The sequence below is a fragment of the Chiloscyllium plagiosum genome, unplaced genomic scaffold, assembly GCF_037043375.1.
Source record: "Chiloscyllium plagiosum isolate Xiang-an unplaced genomic scaffold, Cpla_swu_hap1 HiC_scaffold_32, whole genome shotgun sequence".
Lineage (NCBI taxonomy): Eukaryota > Metazoa > Chordata > Chondrichthyes > Orectolobiformes > Hemiscylliidae > Chiloscyllium > Chiloscyllium plagiosum.
The window spans coordinates 30052718-30072844 of record NW_028270170.1 but is presented as its reverse complement, the minus strand read 5'-3'; the positions used below and the strand labels follow the sequence as shown (position 1 = coordinate 30072844).

The following is a 20127-nucleotide window of genomic DNA, read 5'->3' as shown; positions in this document are numbered from 1 at the left end:
AATGTCAAGTTCCTGTAGAAAAACTGCAACAACATATACCTAATGGCTGTAATTTTATGCGAACCACAGGTATCACTCAATATTAAACTCCATTAAATTTCCAGCATAGCATCAAAGTTTTTCCTTGTATGAAGAGGCTCTCATTAACATCAGAATTTCATTGCTCCCTCGATTGTGTTCCAAAGTCAGATGATCACAGTAGTACTTTAAAATGGAATTTATACTTCTTTGAGAATCCTTCATTACTGGGCAATTTTCAGCCATGCAATACAAGAACCCATGACTCAAGTTGATTTTTGAGAAGTCCTAATTATCCCCAATGTAGAGTTTGAAGGAAAACTGGCTAAGAATCGTTGATTTCTAATCAGGTATTCTGATTTTTTGCCTACAGGACAGAAAACATCAGAAGGTAGATCTACTTAAAATTGCAATCGAGAACATAGTCTCTTCAATCGTGTTGAACAGAGTAAGGTTCGAGTGTATTTTATGGCATTCTAACAAAACCAGATGGTTGCAAAATGCAGTAACAGATTAGTGATCACAGCGTAAAAGCTAAACAAACTTTGAAAAATACCCAAAGTCCAGATTTTACATTCTATTCTCGACAAAAAGAAAAATCAGACAAATTTAAAAATGGGCTACTTTAAATAAGTTTATCTGCATGATTTTTAACTGCTTGAATTTTTCTATTTATCACTTGAGACATCCTAACCCTCACCTACCTTTGGCACTTAGTCCGCGCTGTAGTGCTCTATATTGAACTCATGTACACTTTACTATCCCCAACTAATATGTGACCAACAAATACTGAAATCTAATCAACAAAACCTAATCTGCAGGTCACAAACCATGCAGCTGAAAGCATTACTTTTGAAAACTCAACTGCAAATCCCTTAAACCTCCATTACAGCATAATTTAATGCACAAAAAAGTGAAAGCATTGCTTTTTCACATCACTTGCTAATATGGAATTTTCATATTATGTCAAGATCGTTATGAAACTGCATTGCAATCAGTAACATGAATCCCTTTAAAACATTCAGCAATACTCAGCATCAGCATCCCAAATAAATTAGTGCACAATTTTAATGTGAGAAATAGACAAGAAGTAAATGGAGAAAAAAGTGCATATTCTTAAGGGCATCAGTCATACTTAGATCTTAAAATCCTGCTGGATTTAAAGATAGATTTGTATTTCTAAACTAAATGGGATCGAACAGATAAACTTGTACCAAAAAAGGATAGTTTGATCCAAGCAGGGAAATCCAATGACAGCCAATCTAATGCTAGACAGTCATCAAGCCAGTCAAGAGATATGAAATACAAAACTTTTCATCCAAATACATTTCTCACCGAAAGATCCTCCTGTGCTCTGTACAACACCAAGTATTTTACTGCTCCTCATTGCCATCAAACCTCATACTGAAGTGGAATTATTAAAAGAAACCATGAGCAGTCATTTCACTCCCATTTCCAACAAACATAAAAGAAAAATGCTCCAATTATTCTTCAGATCCATTCTGCATCTCATCCCAGAAGAAGAATCTTCACCGCTGAAAATCCTTCTTAACCTATTTATAAAAAGCACCACTAAGTTATATTCCATGCTGTTTTATAACCACTTTTACCCAATGCTACTCCAGGCACATATTAAAAAAGTGGGTAAATGTTCCAATTTCTAAAAGCACAGCATTTTAATAAACGCTTAAGTTACTAGTTTATTTGTGTCTTGCTTACTGGATGGTTTGATTGTTTTAGAGGGTAATGACTAGAACTGAAATCTTAGTTAAACATCACACACCAGGTTATAGTTCAATAGGTTTATTTGAAAGTACAGGTAGACAACCCTTTATCTGAAATCCCGAAATCCAAAAAGCGTCGAAGTCCGAAAGTTTTTTTTGCGAAGTTTTCTTTCAGGCCTCAATTCTGTCTCAAAGCTCGTTTTACTCAGTGAGTCTGCTCCTCCGATAAGACTTTTAAAAATTTCACCATCAAATCGTCACTTATTCTGAAATTCGAAAAATTCTGAATTCCGAAAACCAGCTGATCCCGAACATTTCGGATAAAGGACTGTGTACCTGTACAAGCTTTGAGAGCACTGTTCCTTAATCAGGTAGCTAGTGGGGCAGAATCATAGGACACAGCATTTATAATAAAAGATCAAAGTGTCATACAGGCGATGGAAAAAAATATGACATTTGATACCTGGTCCAGATTGCCCCCTAACTATATGTTTGTTATCTAATTTTTTGTTTTCTCAGAACCATTTATTTCTTAACCTGTAAAACTTCTATCAATAACACATACAAAGATTTTAAGCAATGCCTCAGTAGAATTTTCCCTATCTTCTGATGTCTGGGTAAGCTTGAAATTCTGTTGATACTTTTTAGACACTGCAGTTTTTAAACATTAATTTAAGTAACCTATAAATCATGACTACAAACTCTTCAGAAATGGTGCTCAAAATTTGGGGAGAAGAATAATGCTTTGAATCAGAGGATAACAATTTGAAACTTCCAAGGATTTGCAGCTAAACTTCGTGGAATGATAACAATCAACTTTTACTTGAAATTTTGAAACAAAAAACAAAAAACATAAAGCCACATGGCAGAAAAAGGCAATATCGACATCAAGAACTTGCAATTTTACAAAGGCATTTGGTACTCCATGTTTGTCTTTTTGAGCTCACAAAGGTTCACAAAAGGAGAACAAGACTTTTCTCCATTTTGAGCACTCTATGCCAACATCAAAACATTTAAATGGCAACTAAAATTTACTTAGCCTTGACCTCAGAAGTTTAACACTAGCTGAACCTAGTGAGATTTTACATCACACACTGACAACTTTTATGGCCAAAGATGACAGTCTAGTTATTGTAAACTATGAGCCATCTGCAGCTGGGACATCCAACATTCATTTCATCCAAGACTCAAGAGAGAAGCAGCCTGAACTCAGAGTACGGGGATGACAGGGTATGGTATTGACCTTGTGACAGTTGACCAAAATTGAAATTTCAACTTTGCAATAGCACTGAACTTTAGTACTCACTAGTTTATGAAGTCTACTGCTTGAGTTTTGAGTTGATCTGCACTGTGTAGATCTGCCAGAATTAAAATTTCTGCAGCATTTTCCACAGACAAATTGCTGCAAAGAGCATCCTCACACATCACCTTCAAACGCTCCAGAGCATACTGAAACAATAGAGTTTGCATCATTTAGAAACAAAAGACCAGGCAAGTTTTAAAAATCATATTGCCATTTGTAAAATACATTCAATTGAAAACAAAAATCACAGCACACCCTTTATCTTAGTCAGACCCAAGCTACATTCACACTTCAAACTGAAGTTCTGAATCTAGATTTTGCAATTCCTAAATGCACACTTGTCAGTACAATCGGAGATTTGTTTTGAGGCAATGATTACCTGACCTGATTAAAAGTCAAATACAATTTCTAAGTTCTTTTGCTTTATGATTGTTGCATTGAACTTCAGGTGACAGAGAAAGCTGGGATGGGATATTGCACGGATTGTCTGAACCTGGGTACTGAAGCAGCGGGAGAAGAGAGTGAACCGGGTGACAGAAGCAGGCGAGTCAAACACTTGAGGACAAATTGTGCAAACACAAGAGACAACTCAAGTAAGGAAGTGGTGAGCAAGCAAGAATCGGAATTTGGAGCAGCCACTCCAACAATGACATCTACTGGGTCAAGCAAATTGACTTTCAATTGAAGTCCCAGTGAAAAGTGCACATACCAGCCCCATTATATCTGTAACACTAAAGCAGAACATTGAAAAAGATGACTTAAAACACGGTCTTACTAGAACCTTCAAAATAATTTTTAGAACTGGAGCTGGTGTCACCTAGTATCTATGACAAACCAACCCAAGTTAATTTGAGAACAGGTATAAACCTTTAACCTCAATCTATTTTATCATTATGATTGATCTTTGACCAAACCCCAACTGACCATTTTTGTTCCATACTGATTAGTGATACAGGGTAACAAAAGTCTATCATAGCTTTAAATTAATAATTTATCTAGTACCAATCACCATTTGTGGAAGTGTTTTAAACTTCTACCATACATTCTATGAACATGATGTTTTTTTAATTTTTCCTTCCAAAAGGTTTGGCTCTAGTTCATGCTTGTGAGTCTTAAACTTCACAACAGCACCGTCTCTCTTAATCAACACATTTTCCCACAATATCTTGAAAACTTTAAACATTAACTCATATGCCTTAAAAGTTCAGTATTCCAAGAAATGCAATTCTAGTTTGTGTCTCATCTCATATGTTAAAGCAACATGGGCTGCAGTGACCAATTGTACAAAATAACAGAACTTCCCCAACATTGTATTCTGATGGCGGTCTTGAAAGACACAAAGGAAACTGCTTTCTAAAGCATCATTTCAAAATATCAGAAGAACGTCTGGAGTATTGTGAAACGGAAACTTCTCGCTTCAAGTACCACATTTACTGCCTTAGCAAAATAGAGTTTGTTAAAATGCAAATGATTGAGACCAGCAAGTTAATAAAACTGTCAAGGAATTGGAAGTGAGTAATGCATCAAGTAGCAAAAATAAAAATTCTATTTTAAAATTTATTAATGTGACCAGATAGAAAAGGCATTTATTAATAGTTTATTATTTTTGCACCAGATGGCAATGTGGTGCAAAATGTGCCATTTCAATTAGGATCACACTGCCTGGAATCAGAAACTTTGAAGTGGTTAAGAAGTGGGCAAATTCATTATCCTCTAACGGTTAAACCCTGACATTGTCATGCAAGTTTAAAAAGCACTCAAAAGTAACAGGAAAACAACCAAGCCATAATTTCGAAAAATAGCCAGATGGCTTAAAAGGTTCATCATTCATTCATCTAATATGTCAGAAATAGATAATATTTTTCTTGTTTGTATTTGAAGTAAACTGTTCTAAAAGATCTAATGTATAACAATGCAGCAGAACTTGAGATCTCATGTTCTTGTTTCACATAGCCAGCCTATGCATAAGAAGCAAAGACCTTTTTGAAGTCACCACACATGATTTAATCAAGAAGATTACTCATAAGAATTGCTAGGATTTCGTAATTGTGATTTGGAATGATAATTATCTTAAGTAAATTTAACTTGAATACACTACATCCAAAAGGTACACCAGCTTAAATTCCTGGTATACATTAGGGAGGAAGGGGATCAATTTGTTCAGAGGGGCTGCCTTCTTCTGTGAAACAATGAAAGTTTTAACAAAATATAGGCCATCTATAATGCAACAAATCAAAAGTTTTTGGTGATCTAACATTAACAATTAAGCACCTTATTTTGGATATAATACTGGTTAGATTAATACATTGGGTAACATACAAGTCAGAGATGAGCCTATGAACAAATCTCTTAACTAGCACCACAACTTGACAATTATGACAAGGAATCAAGTATTAATCAAATAAAATCTGGATTTAAAGATGTCACAGTGCCTTGAAAATATGTTTAAAAATTGGCACTCAAACACATTCAAGGAATAGAATTACTCATGGGTGCGCGTATGCCCGCTGAGCTGGGAAGTTGATTTGCAGATGTTTCGTCCCCTGCCTAGGTGACATCTTCAGTGCTTTGGAGCCTCCTATGAAGCGCTGCTGTACTCTCTCTTCTGGAATTTATTTTGTTCCATTCCTGCTTGCTTCCGGTTGTAGTGGCCGGTATATTGGGTCTAGGTAAATGCGCTTATTGATAAGAGCCCGTTATGAGTGCCATGCTTCCAGGAATGCTCTGGCTGTCCTCTGTTTAGCTTGTCCTATGATCATTGATTTGTCCCAGTTGAATGTGTGGTTCCTGTCATCTGTGTATAGCTACTAGGAACAATTGGTCATGACATTTAGTGCTAGTTGGTATTCATGGATTAGTTTCTGCCTGTTTGCTCTAGTGTTTTGTGCAGTCTTTGCATGGAGTCCTCTAAATTACATCAGTCTTGCACATGATGGGTATTGAGTCCTTTGCCCTGGTGAGTTGTTGTCTGAGCCTAGCTGCTGATTTATGGGCTGTCATGAATTCTAATGGTCAGAAGTCTGGCGGTCAGTTCAGAGACTTTTTTTATGTAAGGTAGCATGGCTAGTGAGTTAGGTCATTGCATGTCCTTGTCACAATGTTTGCCTGTTAGGCATCTAGGGTCCATTGACCTGGACCCAATGTGCTTGCTGATAGAGTCCGTGGAGGAGTGCTATGCTTCGAGGAATTCCACAGAGTATTCACCAAGAACGGATATCTCTGCAACCTCATCTGCAGATGCCTACCAGATAAACAATGTGACAAGGACATGCCATGACCTAACTCACTAGCCATGCTATCTCTGAAACGACAGCCAGACTTCTCCGACCAATGGGATTCATGACAGCCCATAAACAGAGAGCCACTCTCAGACAACAACTCATCAGAACAAAAGTCCTTACACCCATCATGTGCAAGACAACTGTAATTTACAGGATTCCATGCAAAGACTACACAAACAGACAACTAACAATTCGCATCCACGAACACCAACTTGCTACTAAACACAATGATCCGTTATCCCTAGTAACCACACACAGACGACAGGGACCAAAAATTCAACTGGGACAACACAATGATCATAGGACAAGCTAAACATAGGACAGCTAGAGAATTCCTAGAATCATGGCACTCATCCACGGACTAACACGCGCATTTACCAGGACAGAATATACCAGTCACTACAACAAACAACAGGAACTGGCAGCTGGAAGCAGCAGGAATGAAACCAAATAAATTCCAGAAGACACAGTACAGCAGCGCTTCACAGAAGGCTCCAAATCACTGAAGATGCCACCTAGACAGGGGACAAAATGTCTGCAAATCAACACGTGGGTTACGAATGCCTGATAAAAAGTGACCTCAGTAAAGCCTATTTCAAAAAACTGAGTTACATACAATGGTCCGTACTAACAAGCAGGCGGACTACTTTGCTTGACGCTCAAAATACTGTATTCAGTGGGTCGTTGGCCCGAGGGAGAACAACGCCACGCTATCATAGAACATAGCTAGAACATAGAACAATACAGTACAGAACAGGTCCTTCGACCCACGATGTTGTGCCGAACATTTGTCCTAGCTTAAGCACCCATCCATGTACCTATCCAATTGCTGCTTAAAGGTCGCCAATGATTCTGACTCTGCCACTCCCACAGGCAGCGCATTCCATGCCCCCACCACTCTCTGGGTAAAGAACCCACCCCTGACATCTCCCCTATACCTTCCATCCTTCACCTTAAATTTATGTCCCCTTGTAACACTCTGTTGTACCCGGGGAAAAAGTTTCTGACTGTCTATCTATTCCTCTGATCATCTTATAAACCTCTATCAAGTCACCCCTCATCCTTCACCGTTCCAATGAGAAAAGGCCTAGCACTCTCAACCTATCCTCGTACAACCTATTCTCCATTCCAGGCAACATCCTGGTAAATCTTCTCCGCACTCTCTCCAAAGCTTCCACATCTTTCCGAAAGTGAGGCACACAGTACTCAAAATGTGGCCTAACCAACGTCCTGTACAGCTGCGACATCACTTCACGACTCTTGAATTCAATCCCTCTGCTAATGAACGCTAACACACCATAGGCCTTCTTACAAGCTCTATCCACCTGAGTGGCAACTTTCAAAGGTCTATGAACATAGACCCCAAGTTCTCTCTGCTCCTCCACCTTACTAAGAAGCCTACCGTTAACTCTGTATTCCGCATTCTTACTTGTCCTTCCAAAATGGATAACCTCACACTTGACAGGGTTGAACTCCATCTGCCACTCCTCAGCCCAACTCTGCATCATATCTAAGTCTCTTTGCAGCCGACAATAGCCCTCCTCACTATCCACAACTCCACCAATCTTCGTATCATCTGCAAATTTACTTACCCACCCTTCAACTCCCTCTTCCAAGTCATTAATAAAAATTACAAACAGCAGAGGACCCAGAACTGATCCCTGCGGAACTCCACTTGTAACTGGGATCCAGGCTGAATATTTACCATCTACCACCACTCTCTGACTTCAACCGGTTAGCCAGTTCTCTATCCAATTGGCCAAACTTCCCACTATCCCATGCCTCCTGACTTTCCGCATAAGCCTACCATGGGGAACCTTATCAAATGCCTTACTAAAATCCATGTACACTACATCCACTGCTCTACCCTCATCCACATGCTTGGTCACCTCCTCAAAGAATTCAATAAGACTTGTAAGGCAAGACCTACCCCTCACAAATCCGTGCTGGCTGTCCCTAATCAAGCAGTGTCTTTCCAGATACTCATAAATCCTATCCCTCAGTACCCTTTCCATTACTTTGCCTACCACCGAAGTAAGACTAACTGGCCTGTAATTCCCGGGGTTATCCCTATTCCCTTTTTTGAACAGGGGCACAACATTCACCACTCTCCAGTCCCCTGGTACCACCCCTGTTGACAGTGAAGACGAAAAGATCATTGCCAACGGCTCTGCAATTTCCTCTCTTGCTTCCCACATAATCCTAGGACATATCCCGTCAGGCCCGGGGGACTTGTCTATCCTCAAGTTGTTCAAAATGCCCAACACATCTTCCTTCCTAACAAGTACCTCTTCTAGCTTACCAGTCCGTTTCACACTCTCCTCTTCAACAATTCGGTCCCTCTGGTTTTTAAATACTGAAGAAAAGTACTCATTCAAGACCTCTCCTATCTCTTCCGACTCAATACACAGTCTCCCACTACCGTCCTTGATCGGACCTACCCTCGTTCTCGTCATTCTCATGTTTCTCACATACGCATAAAATGCCTTGGGGTTATCCTTAATTCTATCCGCCAAAGATTTTTCCTGCCCTCTCATAGCTCTCCTAATCCCTTTCTTCAGCTCCCTTCTGGCTATACTGTATCTCTCCACTGCTCTGTCTGAACCTTGTTTCCTCAACCTTATGTAAGCCTCCTTCTTCCTCTTTACAAGACATTCAACCTCCCTCGTCAATCAAGGTTCCCTCACACGACCATCTCTTTCCTGCCTGACAGGTACATACATATCAAGGACATGTCGTATCTGTTCCTTGAAAAAGCTCCACATTTCCACGACATCGTTCCCTGACAGCCTATGCTCCCAACTTATGCTCCTCAGATCCTGACTTACAGCATCGTATTTACCTTTTCCCCAATTGTAAAACTTACCCTATCATTGTCATTTTAAGTCGGATCACATAAACATTGTTGAGTGCGTTGTGTTATGACTTGAATTTTTGTGTGTTTACACCCTCGTAATCATGGCTTCAAAGTGTAAATCCAATGCATGTGGTGGTGATGCATCGGAGAAAAGGAAAACTATCACGACTGAAATGAAAATGGAAATAATAAAGCAATCAAAGAGTTGAAACTCCAACAAACATTAGAAAAGCGTTTGGCTACAGTCAGTAAACGATCGAGACAATTATAAAGGACAAGAGGAGAGTAATGGAGCATGTACAAGGCTCTGTCCCAACGAAAGTGATAATTATCACTAAAACGCAGTGGCTTAATGATCAAAATGGAAAGGCGATTGGTAGTTTGGTTAGAGGATCAAAATCAGCATAATATTCCTATTAGCCTTGGCTTAGTGCAAGAAAAGGCTTGAAGCCTTTTCAATGATTTAAAAGCTACACGTACAGCAAGTGAAGGTGCTTGCGATGAAGAATTTGTTGAGAGTAGGGGTTAGTTCAAAGGGAAGGTAAAGTTACACAATATTAAAGTGCAAGGTGAAGCAGTGAGTGCCAATGTAAGTGCTGCAAGAGTTTCCTGAAACGTTGAAAAAAAATTGAAGGGGGAGGTTCTGTGCCTGAGCAAGTATTTAATGTAGACAAGACATGGAAAAAAAATGACTGAAAGGACATACATTTCAAAAGGGGAAAAAAGCTGCTCCAGGGCATAAGACATCCAAGGATAGGTTAACATTACTGCTTGGTGGTAACACATGTGGAGATTGCGAGTTTAAGCCTATGCTTGTGTATCGCTCCCTAAATCAGAGGACACTTTGTTGAATCAAGGTATGTCCTCCTGTTTGGAAGGCAAACACAAAGGCTTAAGTAACAAAAGCTCCCTTTGAAAACTGGTTCCTGAATGTTTTTGCTCCTGCTGCTGAATACTATCACTTGGCCAAGAAAATTCCTTTCAAAATTCTCCTTGTACTTGACAATGCCCCCGGACATCCAAATATTGAGATGACCTTCACCCCTAACGTAAAGGTAGTCTTATTACCACCCAAAACCACATAATTACTTCAGCCAATGGATCAGGGAATCATAGCTTCCTTTAAAAAAGGTTATTATTTACACCAGACCTTCTTACAAACAATCAGGGCTACCCAAGATGTCGCAAATGACCTTAAAAGGAGTTCTGGAGGAATTACATCTATGATGGCATCAAAAACGTTGAAGATTCTTGGGAAGAAGTGAAGAACCAACATGAAAGGAATCTGGAATTGAAGTTATTGTCACGTGTACCGAGTCACAGTGAGAAGCTTTGCCTTGCGAGCAATACAGGCAAATTACATAGTTAAATAGCATAGATAAGTAAATTACAGGTAAACAGCAGCAAAACAAAAACAGGAGGTACAGGAGAATGTTAAGAGTCTGAGAGACCATTCAGTATTCTAACAACAGTAGGGTAGAAACTGTTTTGAAATCGGCTGGAGTGTGTTCAGGCTTCTGTACCTTCTCCCCGATGGTAGAAGTTGTAGAAAAGCATTGCCAGGGTGGGATGGATCTTTTAGAATGCTGGCAGCCTTTCCTTGACAGCGGGCCTGGTAGCTGGTTTCTGTGGATGGATGGTTGGCCTTTGTGATTGTCCGGGTCAATTGTACCCCAATTCGCAGATGGTTTTAAAGAGTTCACAACTGAGGACATTGTCAAAGCCAGGCAAGCTGTGGTTGGTATTGGTAATAAATCAAATGCAGTTAGACATCAAAGGAGATGATGTCTTAGACTTGCTTGAATCCCATGCCAAAGAACTTACCAATGAGGATCTTATGGAACTGGAGCAGCAGATGATAGCAGGAGGAAAAAGGCTGGGACCAAGAAACCCCAGAACCCAATACGTTTTGGCAAAGGAGTTAGCTGAAGCCTTTCGCCTCATTGAAACAGGGATGGCAAAGATAGAGCAGCAAGATCCTAATTCAGAGAGAGGTTCACCAAAATTTATGGACAGTTATTAATGGCCTCAGTTGTTACAAGGCCATTTATAATGAGAAAAGGAAAAGATCTGTTCAAGCCACCCTTGATGTTTACTTTAAAGGAACTGACTTCAGAATCAGACCCCGACTCTCCTGCAGCCGCAGCAGGCCCATCCCCTCACGCACCAGCCCCATTACCCAATTAATAAAGTCATTTTAATTATTAATTCAGGCCCCTTCCGGTATGCATGGCATCGATTGGAACGAGTGTAAGTATTAACCTTTAATCATTATCTTTTCAATCTAAACAGTTTAAGATAGGTTTCTTTAATCTTTTAAGTACCTATACACACATTGAATATTATACTGTAGCTACATTTCTTACTATATTATTATTTTAAAGTTTTTTTTGGTAAAATATATACTATATACTAAGACAAACATTTAACTAACTGACGCTAGATGTGAACCGTACATAACTATTCCCACTTGCATACAAATTCAACTTACGAACAGACTTAAGAACTGAACTCGTTCATAACCCAGGGACTTCCTGTACTCATTCTGACAAATGAAGATCTGCTCACAAACATTAAGTTTTGAAGTAGGTACAGATACCAGTGATGAATAACTTCCAGTATTCTAATTTCAACTTAACTGAAGCTACTTTTGTTCACTAGTTAACTACTGACTCGCATTAGTTTCTTGCTTTCTCACTCACCTTATCAGCTGCTGCAAGCAAGTCATCCGCCATTTTGTCAAGATTTGGTGCCTTTCCCGTATAAATAAAACACATCATTTCCTTAAAGACTTCAGGCTCCACATCATTAATTTCTACTCGATTCTGTGGAAAATGAGAGGGGGTGGAGATTTTTGAATTAAAATCTTGTGATTGTTGCTCATTGTCCACATTTCTTTTATAACACCTTTAAAAAGAAAAAAAAAAGGGCATTCTGGAAGCATGAAACATGACTTCTGTCCTTTGTAATTACACTTTTACACAATGAATACTATTTGTTCTGTTGTTCCACAACATTTCCCAGGTACACGTCATCACTCCAACATTAAAAACAAATCTGCTACATAAAATAAAAAGCTTTTTGACTTTCAATCAAAATCTGCAAAGGACATGAAACACTTCTGTGTTAAATTGTGCCTCAAACCCCAGAAAAAAAGTTTAAAGGAAGGAAGGATTAAAAAGGAAAAATATTTTGCATGCACCATTATGCAATCTTCTGGGGAGCTAAGACATGCAGCACAGCAATCCACAGCATAATGGATCCGCAGTCTGCGCACAGGCTGAGCTAATGTCAAAAATGAAGTCAAAGCACAAGGTTACTCAATGTGGTAACTCATCACAGCAGGTTTCAAACCTGCACTTTCAAACTATCTTAGCGCAAATGGAGCTTTAAAATTATATACAATCAAAATGTTTTCTCTTCCGTTGACTGCAGCACAGTTAATAACATTGAGCATGCACTAAATGGATTACAATGTTAGTTATTTCTGATTACAAAGTACATATTATACATACATACCTTTTTACTTTCTTCCATTTCATGCTCAAACATAGCACTGAAGACTGGGGATCGAGCTAAAAGTAAAGATATTTGTTTTAACTTTAACTGTTCTAATTTAAGCATTAAGGCTCCAATTATCTACCTGTGATTGACTACACCAAATGAAGTTGCTTAAATATTTACAGTGAAAGTAGTAAACAAATGCAACACCTAGGTAAATAAACTTATGCACATTCGCTTTGCAGAACTTTAAAGTTCAAAATCTGAAGAAAGATTTAGACTGCCACTTGATATTGAATCCTTCACATTATATTTGAATGTAAAGGATTTGTTATAATCAATCACTAAGCATCAGAGTATTGAACAAACCACATGATAAGGTGTGTGAGGGTCAAAATGTTTTAAGCATAAATTCCAACTGAAGGAACAATGCCAATTAAGAACTAAAACACACAATACTGAATCAAGCCGATGAATTACACAGTCTTCATGTCTGATCTTACATGAGATAATACAGCTAGGTTATCAATACTAAGGCTAAATAAGTCTGGTAGCTCTCAGCCAGATCAAAATCTCTAATAGTGCATAGCACTAATCCATCATATCTCTCTCTTCAGATACCATACTCTAAGAGGGAATTAATTATCATGGATTTCAATTTAATTGGTCCAAAATTATGCTTAGTAAAGCACTGCAGTGACTTTTGCAATATGGTTGATCAGAAAACTCTTGCACTTCCAATACATCTGATGAAAAGTGGTAAGAATTGGTTGGCTAATAATCAATCTGCCTGGCAACATTGCAATGGCTATGGAAAGTATGCTCAAGTGACAGTCCTCCAGTATGTCCCTAATATGCATACTTATAAAGGAGAAAACTACATTTGAGAATAAACATTTACAGGCAATTTTTCAGAGAGATCAGGAGATTAAAGTCATCAAATGAAATAGCAAATGGCTTGCTTTTAGTTTAAATTAATTGAAATCCTGAAGCCCTGCACACACACACTTTACTATGGAGTTTGGCCATCAGATATTACCACTAGCAAATAACTTTGTGCTCACATTTATACTGTTTGTACAAACTAACCAGCAAACTGGAATGGCACCCATTTAACCAAATGCTGACCATCTATCCAAAAATAGCTTTTATTCATATGGCTGGGGAAGTAATCATACCTCATTATGGAGGTTTAACAGTTCCAGATGCCGTACTGTGTAGTGTTCAGATACAACCCGGAAAGCACGTCCCAGAGCAGAAGTGCAGTATGTGGACAATAGGTTGCCTTGGATGCCCACAGACCCAATTTGAGCTGGACCTCATGTACCTATTATGCAGCGAGTGCGAAATCCTCACTAGTCAGTCCTTCAGTGATTGAGTGTTGTGCAAGCTTTCAGTCTTCCACAGAAAATTGACTTGATCAATCGGGTTAATTACCAGCTGGTGGTTGGTGATATATGCAGTCACTCACTCAAGTGATGTGACAGCAAAAGGTGGGGTTGCTGTCAGTGTGTGTTCCAGCAAGAAACACAAGATTTCACATGGGTGTGAGACTTTTTTCTCAGGATCTGTTTCAGGGGAATGCTTCACTTGCTATCAGCCAGTGGTGCTGTAAGAAGGATTTATCTTTCCCAACACAGTGAATGCCAGGAAGTTCAAATAATATCGTAGTACAGAAAAATACTCCCAATTAATTATTTTGGCTTCCTGCAGGGAATATTTAAGAAGTCATGAAGTAGCATTTTGCTGTTGGTTTGACCAGGACAGATAAAGCACAGCATAGCATGTTGGGGGGGTCTTCTAGCAGAGTGGTAGTATCCCTAACTCTGAGCCTGGAACACAAGTTCAAGTTCCACCTGGTCCAGGGGTGTGTCATAACATCTCTGCACAGGTTGATTCTGTGTCAGGTAGGACCTGCCAGTTTCTCCAAAAGATTCGCTTTCATCCTGAACTTAGCTCTGATTTTTTAGATGTGCTTCTGATCAAGAGTGAAGTGAAGGTATTTTGGTTTTGGGTTATAGGTGAGTGGCTGGCCCCACAACTGGACATAGAGTTTTTCCCTAGTCCTAAGAGTTATGTAGATGGTGGAAACAACAGTCCTGACACGTTTATATGGTCTTCAGTAAAGCAGGTTTTCTGTCCTGAAAAAAAGTGTGATTTAATGCTGCCAAGGAGGTATTGAATTTTGGCCACCAGGCTCCTGGTATCAGCAAGGAGAAAGTAAAGACTGCAGATGCTGGAGACCAGAGTTGAAATGTGTGGTGCTGGAAAAGCACAGCCGGTCAGACAACATCTGAGCAGCAGGATGAAGAGCTCATGCTCAAAACGTCGACTCTCCTGCTTCTTAGATGCTGCCTGACTGGCTGTAATTTTCCAGTGCAATGCTTTTCAGCTACTGGTGTCAGCAGCTAACACCACATGTGAGCGTGCCTCAAAGCCAAAACCACACATGGGGGCACCTCACCATTAACACCAGAAGAGGTAGCCATGATGTGGAGGTGTTGGAGTGGGGTGGACAAAGTCAGAAGTTACACAACACCAAGTTGTAGACCAACAGGTTTATTTAAAATTACAAGCTTTTGGAGTGCTACTCCTTCATCAGGTGAAGTGCAGGCTTGTGATTTTAAATGAACCTGTCGGACTACAACCGGGTATTGTGAGACTTCTGACTTTGACCAGAAAAGAGAACAACTGCCAGACTGGACTTCCACAGATTATGCAAAACATGAATAATGCAAAGCAGCCTATCACACACAATTCTACTGCAAAGTTAGCAAATGGGTGTTCTACATGGAATTTACTTACATTCAGTTGTACAACTGAAATAATTGAAAGGAGCCCATGAGCATATGTTTCAGAGGAAGATTTAATATGACATACAATATACCTCTGGAGCACAAGGATAAAGTTGGTAAGTGCATTTAGTTCCATCAAAAGTCAATGGCTGTGGCTCAAAGCTATTTGGAAAATTATGAACATAATGAAGGATTTAATTTGCTTTGACTAACAAGGAGTATCTAAATAATATAGCATATAATGCTTGATAAAACACTTCCACCAAGAATTGTTTGACTAAATCATTGCTGCATGAGTTGATCCTATACAACTCATTTCTACCCTTGGTAAATGAATTCTTGATTCCATTTTAATTGCATGCAGGAAACGCAAACAAAGGGTTTTTATAACCCAAAAGCCAATTTTGACCAATTGCCACACGCAAAACACATTTTTCTTTCACATGCTGATCTAAAATGTGACATTCTTTGCCTTTACGTCAGATTATCAGAATCCTGCGTTTTTTTTAAATGGTGGAAGATCAAAAAACAACAAAACATTTGATACATTTTGTATGAAAAGAGACATTTGATACAAATTTTACATATATTTTTATTAAAAGCTCTGGACGTTAAGAATGTTCCAAACCTGCAAGGATTGCTTTGTGTGCTTGGAACTCTTGTCCAGCGACACAAAGACAACAATCTGTAAACCTAGAGTTTTCCCATAATCCTCCAAGTTCATCTGCTAAGCGACATTCAGGAACTTTCACCATATTCATGGTGTTCTGGCCTGATATATTCACAGAATCCTGGACCACACTCACCTAGAGTGTAAAAAAATACAAACCCATTATGTTGCACCAATACACAGTTACTGATACCAGATTAAGTACCAATCAGCATTACTTAAAATAAATGCAGCTCCACCAGTGCTAAATTAGTGCCAAATTGTAAAAAGCATAAACTTTGCACAAAAATTATAAGCAGTCAGGGTGCACACATAAAATACAAGTTAAAAGGGCACAGAAAAATTACAATGCATTTCTTACTTTGATAATTTATCGATTTGTTGAAATGCCATTTTTCTTATAAATTCAAACGTCAATATAAGAGTATGCCCCATAGCATTACTGACATGGCCTTCAAAATTTATTCAACTTTGAAAGCAATTGAAAAAGCAATGTGCACATTACAAAAACAGTATGATTTTGACTTCAAGTAATTTCCAATCGAAATGACTAAACATTTTTATGGCCTTTCAAAAAGTGATTTATTGTATAATTCTCAGCTTAATTTCCAGCTCATGCAGATACTAGTTTAAACAGCTTTCAGTAAATTCATTCAAAATGTCAGTGATAAGAAAACAGTGAAGAATTACAAAAATATCTTTTGAATAAAGAGCAGAATTTTATTCTGGCATGGCTCATCGAATGAAAGGCATACTATTCTAATGTATACATTCAACAACTGGAATGGAAGGATTAAAATAATCACTTCTAAATTTGCATATATGGCAAACAATCATCTTTATTTATGAAAATGAACCATAAACACTTAGGGCAAGGAACAATCAAGTATACTTTCCATCACAGAAGGTTAATGATACTTATGTGCAATGATTGTATATAGCTTGGCTTTGTGCAGATATTATAACAGTACTGATTTGAACCTTGTTAGCTAGTGGATATTTTTGGCTAGGGAATTGACAATATTATGGAATGTATGCCATGTGTTTAAAATGGTGTAGAACTTAGTCAAGATGTGAAATTTTGGGCAAATATGGTCACAAGTGCAAAAATAAAGCTTCTTTCACTTTGACATAGCTGACGTCTGATGCTGTGGCTTTCTCCACTCTGAATTCTGCAAAAATGGCTGAATATAACTTACTACTATCTGCCAAGAATATGGTTCAAGATTAAGAAAGAGCTGCAGAAGTTCTGAATGGAAAGGCTAATTTTGTTTTATAATAATGGCCAATCAAAACATGAAAATATAAATTCACACATCTTTACAAAACCAGTCTTCAAAAGCTATATAACAGTTCAATCTCTAATAGTGAAAGATTATTTTAAAAAATTGATTCAAGTTACAAGAGATTTAAGATGTCAAAAACAGGGAAAAATAATTAGATGAAATTGCTATCGACTAACACCCGCTGTGAAGTATACTGGCATCTATACGCAAGTCAGAACACAATACAGTATAAAATATCCGTTAAGTATAAGTGAACATTCACATTTTGGATCCATAAAATTAACAGAAAAACAGGGTCATGTTCGCAAGTATAAGGCTTCGTAAGTTGGATGCTGGTAAATCTGGGTCGCGTGTAAGACAATCTAGGCTGCTATACTGATACTGTCAATAGACAGAGTTGCTCGCTTTTAAAACACAACTTTTGTGTAAGTCACAGAACACCAGGTTAGACTTCAACAGGTTTATTTGAAATGTATAAGTTGCACATAAGTTGAAATGTACAAGCTTTTGGAGCACAGGCCCTTCATCAACCTGGTGTGGTAGGAATTGACAAAGTCAGAAGTCATAAGTGTCAAGCTTCTGCACTCAGGTGTAGCAGCACTAGCCAAGTAAAAATGCTTTGCACCTTTGGGAAACTCAAACATAAATGCATCTTTAGTAAACACTATTCCAACTTTGGTTTAACATTTCATGGTTCAAAGTAATTTCAACCACTTTTCCTCCATGAACTATTTAGAAAGAGAACAAAAACTGCATTTGGAAAATTATCCTCAATTATACAGACACTTTACCCCAAGATCTATGAATGGCTTCACCATCAAGCAGGCCAGGATGCTGACATATAAAAAGAAACATTGCCATCAATTGTTTTCGCAAAGGTTTCTGTGGAAATTGTTTTAAGGAAGTCACAACTTACATATCCCTGCTGGTTCATCAAAAAAGTGCGTTCCAATTGTACTAATACTACAAATCAACCTTGTAAAATAGTTAAAATATGCATAAAAATTACTACAGACTTTTCTGAAACAATGTTCGTTGAAAACATTTTAAACAAATCCAGGAATATTCATTCTAAATTCACATGGATGTGTATGAACCTGAACTCGGAAGGTGACCTTTAGATGGTATACATGCTACACACAAAAAAAAAGTACAATGCATTGAAACAAAACTGAATTGAACCTGGTTCATACAACTTATACATTCAAAAAAATAATCAAGGATACCTCAAACTGTTTTTCAATCAGTTATAAGTAAACCTGTAAGTAAAACACACTGATAAAGTTCTGGCTCAGTTGCTAGTCCACTTACCTGAAATGAAAAATCAAGTTCCAACACAAAATTGGAACATAACCAAGAAATGAGTAAGAACACCACTACTGGAGGTGCCATTTGTATATGGGATGTTCGATGGAGACCCTGTCTGCCATCTCAAGTGGTCTTAAAGTCCCATAACACGGTTTCAAAGATCTTCAAGGGACTTATCCCAATATACTGGCAAATACAACTAATCCATCATTCAATATCACAGACGGGTTCTCTCCTTATCACTGCGCAACTATGGGAGTAGCTGGCTGTTTTTAAATTGGCTGCCTGGTTTCCTGCATCACAACAACCTTCACCATAAAGCGCTTTAGGATGTCAGAGTATGCAAAGGACATACAGAAAAGGCAAATCTGTTTTACTAAAAATGTTTTCAGATTTAACATTCTAGTACAAGGAAGTTTAATACTAAAGTCTATGTGTGATAGCCTTTCAAAATAATACTGAAGAATTTAAACAGAAAGCAGGTGAAAACTCCCATCATTATTGAGATTGCTAAATGCCCCATTTATTTATTACATTTATAGGATAAAGAGATGTTGAGGAATCTCTGTACAGACTACATTCTTTGGAGCGATGTCAAAAGGGTGCTACATCTTAGTCTATTCTGCAGGCAAACAAATAACATGTGGTTACGTAATGATAATAAGAATGACTCTTGTGCTTCATTTACAACTAGCTTTATCTTGTTTGATAAAGTAGTACAATTTTTAGTTGTTTCAAAAAAAATATAGGTGGGCCTTTATATTTCAGATTCAGTCATTTCTGCAACGATACCCTAAAAAAGTTAGGGTTCAAACAAAGCTATATTCTCTTTTCCCACCCCCATACTCTAAGTGAAGCTTTTTTTAAAAAAAACATTGCAAGATTCATGAGAAATAGACAAGACCTAAATTTCTTCGATTCTGCCTCAATTCATACTTCATATTCAGTAATTTGTTGTAATTCAACTTGCCCTATTAATAAGAACACAACATTATTTTCTGCAACTGCCAACTTTAATCCACATTCAAGGGCAAATTGTGAACAGAGGTCATGACTATGTCAATGAGAAGCTTTTGTATCTTTATGATGTTATATTCATGGCATTGTGACTGAACAGGAAACTCAGTCACCAGAAGCATTCAAATTGATGGAGAGAAATTTTGGATAGTCAATCACAACTTCAAGTTAGCAAGGCATCAGGACTGCATCCAAAGAGACTGATGGAAACAAGTGTGGAAATTACACACTACTGGCCACAAACTTAGGGGAGGTGCCAGAAAGTGGAAACTTGTAGACAGCATGCCCTTATTCAAAAAAACTTGGAGTAAGCCCAGCAATTGCAAGCTCATTGAATTGCTGTCATAGAAAGATTTTGCAATTATTC

The 20127-nt window shown here is 38.2% G+C and overlaps 1 protein-coding gene across 2 annotated transcripts in view; it reads right to left on the bottom strand.

The window, feature by feature from the left end:
- The window catches only part of spop (speckle type BTB/POZ protein), a 125472-nt gene that overhangs the window by 11837 nt on the left and 93508 nt on the right, over positions 1–20127 (bottom strand). For both annotated transcript variants that reach the window (XM_043675190.2, XM_087977885.1), the window contains exons 7-10: positions 16108–16285; positions 12703–12758; positions 11886–12008; positions 3049–3191 (exon numbers count right to left, since the gene is read on the bottom strand). In XM_043675190.2, the coding sequence (XP_043531125.1) occupies positions 3049–3191; positions 11886–12008; positions 12703–12758; positions 16108–16285 (500 nt within the window). The remainder of the gene's footprint in view (positions 1–3048; positions 3192–11885; positions 12009–12702; positions 12759–16107; positions 16286–20127) is intronic.